Here is an 11,945-nt window from a genome sequence, read left to right as displayed (position 1 = left end):
GTATCCTACAATTGGATAATTTAGAAATATTGGTTCTAACTAATGAGGAAAAGAAAAGACCTGATGCTTTCATTGACACTCTATCAACCCTAAGTTGTAGGATAATATGAAAAGGGCTCACCACTGGAGCAGTGGACAATGTCTACACTGCATTACTTCCTAAAAAGTTGAGTTAAGGTGAAAAGTCCAGACTGACCTGACCTGATGCTGTAAATGTTTAGATGACCAGTATTCAAATATAGCTACAAAGGTACTAGTAAATGTTAAAGAAGACTTCTATAATATAAATTACCTTTTTTATTAACCTAGTTATAATTAAATTCATTGTACTCAAATGGATATGTTATTTTTTAGTGCTTCTAATTAATCCACATGTTATATAGTTGAGTAATTATCTTTAAAGTATATTTATAAAGCATATAAATGCTTTTAATTTTATATAATCAATTACTTAAAGCTTATATTTAATTTCTTTTTAACACTTTAGGCTATATACTAAGAATACTTAGAAGTGATAAATTTTTTAACATTTTGCCTAAAATATTCTAAAACTAATCTTTCTGCAGAAGTTAGAAGGAAAAAAAAAAGGATTAAAAAAACTATTTCTCCCTCAGCTTAAGTTTAGATCAGATATCTAGTATTATAGACAGTTATTTTTAATGAGAATACAGTAAATAGCATACCACAGTGTGATGGTATGGAAACACAATGTGGGAGTCGTACGGCAAAAACATAGATGATTTGGATCCAGAAAATGTAGGTCTCAGGGGCAATCAGTCTCCTTTACTCTGAGGCACCTGTTCTCTCACACTGACAGCTAGGCTTGGGAAAATATTTCTCTTTAATGTCTGTGGTAAGATCAGAGACTCAGGTCTGGGCTCTGAGGGAGATAACTGGATGGCCACCGTGACTACAGGCCAGTCCAGTCATCCTAACTTGGGCAATGGGATAGAGCAGTGCTCACCAGAGATATAAACTGGGATCTGGGGCAAAAGCCTGACTTAATAATACTGGTTGAGTAGGGGGTGGAAAAAGTTTATAATACCGTTGTCCTAAATCACTTAATACTGATATGTGAGTAGCCATGAGTAATGTGAATATTTGTATGTGAAGAAGCTGTGGTGGTTATAAACAGGAACAATTAAGCCTGTGTCACATAGTTCATAGCTTGTTATGAGGGCGATGTGAGAGTAAAAAGTATAAAATGGGATATATCTGTGTAAGCTTAAAATGACACAATTACAGCATATATATGCATATATATGTATATACATATGTATGTATGTTATGTATCTAGCCTTTTAAAAAATATGTTTTTGAAGTCAAACATGCTCATACCTTTTGGATTCTCATTGTATTCATGAATGGCCCGATACTCTAGGCAGGCTTTTTCTTCCTATAAACAATAAAAAAAGTAATATAACAAAAAATATATTTGTGCTGTGCTAGAGAACTTAGTCTTGATTTTTAAGCAGGGTTCCAGAGTCTGCTTCTAGCTAATGACATAAACGTGACAATTACTTCACTTTCCTGGGCTCTTGTAAAATGAGGGGCCTTAGATGCTGACTGATTGTAAATGTCTTCGTAGCTTAAAACTGTGTGAAAAAAAAAAAATGTATGATTCAAGAATTCTCCTCAAAGAAGATTCAGGAATGCTAACTGGTATATGATATGTCGCAACACTTTACATTGTCAAACTGGTGTTTGATGATTTCTACGTTAAAGAATCTGAGGTACCACCCTAACTCATAAAAGTTCCCTATAAACAGAATCATTTCTCCCCTCTGAAGGAACTGCTAGAACATTTTCTCTTCTCAGTGAGAGAAAGGAATCTCGGAAAAAGGAGGAATTAAGAAAGAGAATGAACTCTATGGCATAATGCCATTTTTTAAATTAAAAATACACGCAAACAATACATGTTTTACAAGTACACACTCGAATAAGAAGACAAATACATTTCAGCTGTTGTCTATGTTAGGGAAAAGAGAAATGGGAATGAGGCTAAAAGGGAATAAATTTAAATAAGAGGGAAGATCCCTGCACAGACCAATGATGAGAATATTTTATTAACTAGAAGGTATGACTAATTCAGTATTCTGCACAAGAGGTACAAAAAATGAAAATGAAAATGAATCAGTACAAAGTCATTCAGTTTGCGTTTTGGAATTCCACACCTCTGAAATTAATACAGAGTAGGGTTAGCAAACGAATGATTTCCAACCTACCAACTGTCTCCTAGCAGGGTCACTCTCAGGCAAAACTGCCAAATTGAAGAGATTATGTTTTTGACACCCCCTAACTCCACTTTCAGGATGATTTTTGCTTCCTCAATGATAGTTTGTCCTAGTCCTCCCATACATACTTTTGTCTAGACTGCATTATCTGAGGAACTGATCATATCAGATACTGCTGTGACCAACTTTCATTCATCCATACACACGTAAATATGTGCAGGTATGTGTACACATACACATCCCATTTCTGCCACCAGCACCAGGGCTCCTAACTTTGCATTTTCAGCATTTCAAGGACTGGGTGAAGAACTTCTTGGTTAATTTCCCAACAATATACTATCCTCGCCCATACCAGTAGACTTACACTTGTGGAAAACAGAATGCTACCAAGCAGTGTAGAAAGTATGCTAGAAACAAAGTTTGCCTGATTCATAAATTAGCCAAAGCCTTTTCTATGGCACATGAGCGAAGTTATTCATAGAAGTATTTCTTCTCCTGAAGGAAATTGGAATCTGCCCTCTGCAGGAATCAGGAGCCCCATATGCTCTCTGTTAGGCATGATCTCAGGATGTAAGCACCTATCATCATACCTTTTCATTGGTTTTAGCTGAGCTGTTATCGGTTCTTTTCGTTTCTTCTGTTTCACGGTTGTCACCTGCAGAAACATTTTTATCATCTCCCACAGATTTCTTCTCGCCTTTCAGATTTTCAGAATTAATTTCCTCATCCACATCTTTTGGTTCTGCTCCTTCAGTTTCTGAAAATTTGTGATCCTGTGACAAAATTGATCATCAGAGAAGAGTTAAGATTTTCTTTTGTAAAAATAGAGATGACTTTTACCATCTCAAAGAACACATACAATATTAATTCAAATGTTGGAGTCAAAGAACTAAAATGCTTCATAATCCATGTTGAATATCAAGTTACTGTATTACCAAGGATTTTATGCATGCTGTTCTACTTCAACAACTAGAATCACTAAAATTCTACGAGCACCTACGGCAAGGTTAAAATGGAAAAAAAAATTAAATATGCTTCCTTGGCTGTCTCAAAGAGTGCTTTTAAAATTGAGAAAAGTTAAAAAGCTTTCTGTTTACTGTAGCATTATAACAATCATATCTATATATTATGTTCATTTTCCAAAACACAGGGATTTAGAATCACTTTAGAGGTATGATTCACTGATAGTCATGAGAGAGGTTTATATTCCAGAAAAAGATAAAGGGACATAGTTTAAATGGTTTCCTCTTGGTTACTGAAAGCAGAGGGAAAACCAAACAGAGGTCTATCTGGCTACTGGCCAGCTAATTCAAATTATAAAACAGCCTGTCTATAGATTTGATAGACTGATAGTCAATCATGCAATGCTTATTAGTATAAGTAAAAAATATTAGTTTTAGCCTTTATTCTACCTCAGATTTTTTTTTAGTTCATATTTTAGGTGAAATACTCTTATTGATTATCACTAAGAGATTAGGTTTTTCATTCACATGCTTCACTAAAGTTATAATAGCCTCTAAAATAGGCGAGGCAGTAATCAGTGTCATTCACTCCCTTGAATAACGTTTGTACAAAGCTCACCTTGATAATATTTGATTCAGATCATATACACCCTTTATATCCCCTTCAACACTGTAACTAGCTTTTGGTGGTAAGCTTCGCAGTGGCTGTTTGGCTAAGGATAAAGCCTGATACCCAACAGGATCTTTAGTAGGTGTTTGGAAAACAATGCTTCTAATAAACTTACCTTTCTTTTGATAAAAATACAAAATGGGACAGTTCAGGCTAAGGAAAGGATATGTTTATATGGCACACCTTAGTAATAAATATAAGTGGCACCCTCAGGCCAGTAGCATCAAGGGTGTGAACTAACAGCATTCCCACTGAGGCCAGGCAGTCCCTAAGTATGGCCTTGAGATTTAAAAAAGTTTTCAGAAGCCACTCTGGGAGAACTTGACTTAGGTTAATCCAAGGTCATGAGGCAGTGTATGCAAGAGGGGGAACATGAGAGAGGGGAACATGATACCAGGGCAGACAGCTATGTCAAAGGATGATTGGTTAGGCTGGGTAGGGTTAACCATGAGGCAGCTACCATTTACCAAATAACTTCTGAAACGTTCTTTGTTTCTGCATGATTTCCCTTCTAAGTGACTTATATATTGTATATTATGCCTAGCCAGAGGCACATTATGGGTAGCTAAACTTATCAGAGACAACTTTACTTTGAAAGGGAATGGGAAGAAAGATTACTAGATTTAAGACTTATGACTCATAAACAGTTATATTCATAAATATACATAAATGAAAGGCTAACTAGGAAGAACAGTGCTCCTGAGACACAGAATTTCATACTATGCCCCTCTGTCTCACAGAGTGTCAGTGAGTCGTGTTCCCACACAGTCCTTAATTACTTGGAGAGCTTGGCTAACCTAGCTCTTCGGTCAACTCCAATCGGTCTTCTTAACCAAGTTATTAATGTAACCATAGGATAAAATGCTATTACAAAAAGAACCTTGGGGTTTTACCTTAGTTTAGAAATAAGAAAAACATCTTATAATGAACTACAATTTTACTCATTAACTATAAGAAAATCTGTAACAATGAAGAACTATTAGAACTATATCATTTTCTAAATTTGAGAAAGCTATTAGAAAATGACATTTTCACTAGAAATCACATCATCTATTATAGCACTTTGCACTTACTAATAAGCACATTAAAAATTATTCTATACATATCTGGACAACTACTTTAAATCACAGAAAGTACTTACCTTCAAACTGAAACAATTTGGGAGAGATTGGCAGAATATTGGCATTTTATAAAAAGAAAGGGTAAAGTTTAAGTACATTCTTGGCACTAGAATCACACGAGATGCAAAGGTAGTCTGGAATGGTCAAGTACATGCCTTGTGTTAGGACCACAGTAAAAAAAAAAAAAGTGAGTAGGCCTGACCTCTCACAAAAGGACCCTTGTTTTATTGGTCAGACAGAACACAGTGAGCTGCAGTCTTTGGTCTGGCTCAGGGCAACACTTTTTATATTTCTTATGGGAAAGATCAAGAATGCAAAGGTTCCTCCTGCGGTTTCAGTTTGGTTAAGAATACAATTACACTGCATGCTTTAAGAACTAGAGATTGCTGGGGTGGGGAATGGGAAATGACTGAAGGGGGTTGAAGAGGAGCTTCTGGGGGAACCGATATTGTGCTTTTTCTTGATTTGGATGTTGATCAGTTTGTGATGGATGTGATCAGTTTGTGAAAGACACATAGAGCTATACATGTATAAGATAGGTACTTTGTGTGTATTACAGTTTTTTTAAAGTAAAAACAAAACCAAAAAAACCCAAAACTATAAAACATAAAATTGCATGCTATAATTCTGGATATATGACATGTCTCAATGTCATATAGGGTAGAAAATGTTTTCCAAATAGGTTAATATAGCATAAAACTTTATATTTAGGTTTATATCAGGTAGGAAAAATATATTTTAAAATCTCAACTTCAAGTTTTTTTTAGGACAGGAAAAGTTAACATGTAAGTCCATGTTTTAACTACACTAGATATCATTGAGGCGATAGCAGGGATTGGGAAAGGTATTAGATACAAAGACCTAAGCACTGCTTGCCAAGCCTTGCTCTAATCACTCATGGCCTGAGCACAGCACCTAATTAATGTGCTTTACAGTCTGTCTGTAAAATGAGAAAATAACATTAACAACACCTACCTTGGAGGGTTTGTGTAAGGATTTAAAAAATTATTTACAGAGAAAAATAACATGAAAAAATACTATATATTTATATTTAAACATAAGTGATTTTTACATTATCAAAAGATAGAATTCCTAGTATGCACTGAGGACTATCAAAAAACAAAAAACTTGGACTTGTTTTTGCCATAATGTCCCAGATCTTATCATTAGAAATGGTTCTTTTAAAGTGTGCACTTATTTGTTCTACCTCTTCTACACATCCTTTTATTCTAAGCCAGGAGCCCAGCAGCTAGGGCAGGTGAGGGAAGAAGGTGGCTGCGTGCCTGTGACAAGGAGCAATGAGAACCAGGACAGCCTGAGCTCAGCTTCAGGCCAGGGTTGTCCACAAGCACGATGCTCCTAGACTCTCAGGCTTTCCAAGAGAAGTCTGAGAAACATTTTTAAAATGTAAACTCTCCCAATATTTCAATGTTGGCAACCAATTCAAATTTTTAAAAATCATTGTGTATACAAAACAAAATAAGTCTGTGGGCCAGACCACACCCATGCGCAGCCAGTTATGACCTCCAAATTCTTGGCTAGTAATGATATTATTTTATAATCTCTAACTCTTCCTTCTTTCTAGGAACCACTCCCTTGCTTCATTCCTAATCCTGTATTTTCATCACTGAATACATTCCATTTTCACTCTGATAGGCAGGCCTGCACAAATGAATGTAATGTTCAGGGTACAAAACGTCTTGCTGGTAGGCATTTTTCTTCTCATTTTCAGATTTACTCTTTACTGTTTGCCCTCTCTTTTTCCTTAGAAAATTTAGTTCCAAGTTGTACTTAAAGAACTGCATGATCCATGACTATGCTTTACGTGCTAATTATTTATTTTTTTTTATTTTGGTAACAACATTAGGACACAGAGGGATATCTGCTGTTTAGTGGCAGCACTAACACCTAAATTTTAGTCTAACCTCATGAGTGCAATCAGCCCTCAATTATGCTTTAAATGTTAAGGGGCATTATTGACCCCTGTATGGTGTGTAACAGTAGAGTTTCACTTCACCTCATACTTACAGGTCATCGGTATTTTAATCCACGTTATTCCCACAGACCTATTTCCATAAACCAATTTAATTTTGGTTATTATGTTGTATGTAAACACAAGTCAGATTCACAGGACTAAACTCATGCACGCCAACTGGTGACCTGGAGATTCATGAGTGTAGCTTTGCATCTGCCTTGGTGTGATCAGAGAGGATAATTAGAGTGATGCAGGTTACCATTTGCTGAATGCCCATAACATGTTTCATATGTTAAGTGATTTAATTATCAAAAGACCCACTCTTTTATTAAAAGAGGGAAATAAGAGTCAGAAAGATAAAAAACAAAACAACAACAAAAACTTTTCCTGGTGACCACACAGCTAATCAGTGGAGGGCTGGGATTTAAATTCAGGTCTGCTGGACTCCAGAACCAATGCTCATTCCCAAACCTGCCCACATAATTTGAAAATCATAATGGCTATCCTCATAATTGTTTTCTTTTTCCTTCCCTCATTAACGTTTAAAGCATTGTAGACTCTTCTTTTGATTCCTAAGTTCACGTCGATAACATCCTATTCTTATACATTAACTGCAAATAAAAATTAAGGATTTTTTTCCCCAGAATACCAAAGTCTCTAGAAGATATTAATACATCTCCTTTCCTATACTGAGAATTGTGCCAGTAGCACTCTATAACTGATATTTAAATTTTCAAAGTTTAGTTCTGATTCTATTCCTCTGCAAAACAGACTTCCTGCAGCTCATTCTTTCCTGGCAATGTGGATTCTGCCCCTGGCCTTCCATTAGGCCACATCCGAGAGGCTCTCTCTGCAGCTGCTACCACTCCTTTCTCCTTGAAATCTCTTCCTTGGTTTGGGCGGCACCTCTCTTTCCTGGTAAGCATCCCCCCACCCCTTCTGAGACTTCACTTTCTCAACCTCCTCCTTACCTACTGATGTTTCCTTGAATTCTGTCTTCGGTTCTCATCCTCTTCACAATAGGAATGCTTCCTTTCATTCAAATCCAGTTTTAATGACATAAGCTGGAAATACTCAGCAATCTCCCCTGAGCTCCGGACCCATACATGTATCTGCTTACTGAGTATCTCCTGCAGACAATCTAAACTCAACAAGGCCAAAACCATCTCCCAAACCTGCTCCTAGTTCCCTATGCTCAATATTGCTGAATAGCACTAATTCCCCCTCAGTTCTCTAGGCCAGAAACAAGAAACACTTAGCCATTCTCTTCCCTCCTAGCTACAATTCTTTACTAAGCCTTACCATCCTATTAATATTCTGAATCTCTCTCAATATCACATATCCCCATCTCTCCATCCCCACTGTCCTGGTCCAAGCCCTCTTCAGTCCTTGCCTGGTCTACTATAACTGGCTCCTAACTGGTATTCCAGACTCTGGTCCTGTCCCCTTCCAATTCACCCTCATGCTGCTGCCAGAATGATCTTACAAAAACCCAAGTGTAGTCAACTTACTCCTTTTGTTTAACATATTTTACAGACATATGAGGCCCTCTGCCTCTCTATCTAGGACCAAAGTATACTCTAGGCTGCAGTCATACCAAAACACTCTCATGACTCCCATAAGCCTGGAAAGCCCCCTTCCCCTCAACCCCTTTGCCTGGTTAAGTTTTATTTGATGTGTCTCGGTTCGAGCTTCACTATTCACTCCTCAGAAGTCCTTTCCTAACCTTTCTCTGTGGCAGATAAAGTTCTACTCCTAAAATACCCTATAGTACTAGGTAATTTTCTGCTCAGCCTTTGGAAATGGCCTAAGAGTTCCTCGAGATTAGGAGCTGTATTTTACTCTCTGCATACCCAAGACACAAAACCATTTTCTTCTCATTAATTAAGGGATTTAATGGATGAAAGCCATAGATTTGTTTTTAGATCTTTTATCTTTGGGCAGCCATGACTAAAAGCATAGGGTAACAGGAAACAAAAGGGAATTGTTAAGAAACAGTTAAAGCAGAGCCACAGGGACTTCTTTCAACTGGTGATCTTTTCAGAAATCTCTATCTAAAGTCCCTGGCAGGTAAGAGGGCCACAGGAGGTCCACCGTAAGCTGCCCTCGCTTCTTGAGATTGACCTGACTTGGGAAAGCTTCTGTCCTTTTTTTGGTATTTGGTACATAAATGTTGAATGAATAATATGTACCAAATATTAGTTATGTGGTGGGTACTGGGCATACAATATCATACTGAATTTTCCCAACAGAAAGAATGAAGGAAGAATAGCAGCACTTTCCTCCACGGTTGCATTTTATTTTTGATATATACGTTTATAGCAAGTTTCTCTATATAGTGAAATAACAAAAGACATTTCAATGGCACTCACCTCAAGTGCTGCTGTTCAGCAGCAGCAGATGCTTCTGTGGTAGGTACTCCTTTGTAGCTTACCTTAAAGTCTTTTTCTGCCAGAGTCCTCATTAGGAAACTGTAACTCAATGGATTCTACATATACAACTGACACTTCCCTCAGTAATGATCAGTGATAAACTATAGTAAAAGCTTGAACATCCAGCAGATGGGGACAATAAGGAAGGAACCAGTTATTCTAATCTATGTAACCAAGTATTAATTCAGAAGGGACAAATTGGGCTCATTCTTAAACTTCCTTTTCTTTCTCTCCTAAGATATATAAAGTAAATCACTTCTGTTCATCAAAGTCTGGCAAGACCTGGTTCTTCTATCTCCCTACCCCACTGCTAACCAGCAATAATCTCTTCCCTATAAACTTCTAGAGAGTACTAGACCTGTCATATATGTGACTAAATAAATGTTCACTGAACAGTGGACACAGAAAGTTGGTGTGCTTAGTTTAGGATAACTGCTTTAGTATAACTGCTAGTTAGTTTGAAGGCGGGATGTTTTTGGTGACTAGACTCAAGATTTTTATTGAGGAAAGAGATAGCAGAAATTCTGGTCTGACAAAGTTCTAGTTGGTAATGAACAACTACTGTTCCTATAGAATCACTTAGGTTACCCATTCTCGTTATACACTTTTCCAGATGAAGAAACTGAGGCCTGCAAAGGCTAAGAAACGGTCGCAAGTTCAGAGAGCTTAAAAATACAAAGCTGGAAGTAGAGGCCTGGTTTCAAAGTGACTAGGCCAGTGCTCTGTGCTTGCATGAACTACTACTTCTAAAGAGTACAAAACATTTTTGGCCAGGAAAATATGAAGAAATTCTATATAAACATAAACATCTAGACCAATTCAAATACTTAAATGGGCACATTTTAGGACATCATCTCAGTATTGCTGGTTGATTATCTCTTCAGTGGAAAATGAATACCCACGCCTTTTATGTTAATAACTTGAGTTTAAGAGTTTCTCATCTCTTTTTTTCTTTATGAATTCCATGTCTGTCATTTATCTTATTTAATGATTTTAAGTCTTTTTGAATAACCATGTTTTGCACATACACTGTATCAAAGCATTAATTCTATTCTACTATAGTACTTAATGAATGTGGTAGTATTTGGTAAAGCCCTGCAATGCCTAATCAGTATATTTAGTTAGTTAGGGGAAGCTACCAGAGATCCTTGCAGCTGAGATAAAATTTATAATTGCTCCTAGGAAATTCTTCACTTTGTATGATTCTAGTCTTTTTCCTCATGTTCTTTCTCACTCAGAGAATCAAATATGCAAAGAATTCAACTACACAAATTCACAGGAAGTTTACTATCAAAATCCTACTTGATAAAAGTTAAGTATAAGAAATTCTTCATGACCAAGATATGTGAAAGGGACTGGGAAAGGAAATCAATTGAAATGGGAGCTTTGAATAAACAACAATCTAACAGATTAGCTGAATTAAACATATTGAAAATTTTAAGGGAATATTGAAATTACTCAAGTGAAAATCTAGCCTCTCTAAAATTCAATATCTAATATTAGACAGTTTATCTTTTCACAAACAATTACTGACTGTATACATTTAATTTTTATTTTACTTGAAACATTCTGACAAGCAACAAACTGAGAATTACAAAATAGTCAATGAAGAATACATTGAGGGCACATAACAGATACTGGAAATGAAGGTTTGATAGTACGTTAAAGCTTGGAAATTATAGGAGTTTAGAAATACAGAATTACAGAAGACAAGAGACATTAAGGCTGTCACAACTTTTCAAGAATAAAGAACAAAACTGTATAGAAAACTAAATTAATTTTAGAGTGTAATTTTTCTTCCTTAAAAAATTTCTTATGCAAATAACAAAAATGACAGAGTAAGTCAGCCTGTCAAAATGAAAAGAATCTAAGAATTAGAAGGGACTACAGTTATCATATTATCTCATCCACTCCATTTTACAGAGGAAGCTGAGGCCCACTGAATAGCTTTGCCCAGAGGATAAATATCTGAAGTTTTACATATACATTTACGTTAATCTCCATTGCATTAGATATACTGCCATCTGCCTAGACAGTAACTAAAAGAGATCACATTATTAGGATCTAAGTTTTGAACACAGGTATCACTTTGTTGATTTTTGTAAAAAGGACACATAAAAGGTAAAAAGACAACACTGTTTCTTTGAAATGTGAATGCCTCAAGTTAGCTTTAGAATATCATCCATTCTTATAAAATTATTCTATGCAGTAGTTGTAAACTATAATCATAGACTGAAAAAAATGTGCTAACATATAAGAAATTAGAAATTTTTATAGCACTTAAGGATCTGTGCCATTTTTAAATGGACCTATACATATATATGTATATATGTGTACAAACAAAATACTCTTATAGTCACACTTATTTCCTAAACCTGTCTTTAATGAGAAATATATGTTAATTATCTGATACAACCTTTCAATATTTACAGATTTATAATTTGAGGGGAAAATACACCAAGATATTAGTTTAAGAGGAGGCAAAATTTATTAGTGCTTACTGTTGTCTTTGACCCTTTAACACAACTGGCATCATCAGTTTTTTTTTTTT

The 11,945-nt window shown here is 36.0% G+C and overlaps 1 protein-coding gene across 1 annotated transcript in view; it reads right to left on the bottom strand.

The window, feature by feature from the left end:
• Window positions 1–5,009: 5,009 nt before the first annotated feature.
• Window positions 5,010–11,945, bottom strand: part of RPGR (retinitis pigmentosa GTPase regulator) — a 40,862-nt gene continuing 33,926 nt past the window's right edge. The window contains exon 16 of the mRNA XM_012642089.1: window positions 5,010–5,047. Coding sequence (XP_012497543.1) covers window positions 5,010–5,047 — 38 coding nt within the window. The remainder of the gene's footprint in view (window positions 5,048–11,945) is intronic.

Source organism: Propithecus coquereli, unplaced genomic scaffold (assembly GCF_000956105.1).
Source record: "Propithecus coquereli isolate 6110/MARCELLA unplaced genomic scaffold, Pcoq_1.0 Scaffold173, whole genome shotgun sequence".
NCBI lineage: Eukaryota > Metazoa > Chordata > Mammalia > Primates > Indriidae > Propithecus > Propithecus coquereli.
The sequence above is the reverse complement of the archived record's forward strand: the minus strand, read 5'-3'. Positions and strand labels throughout refer to the sequence as shown.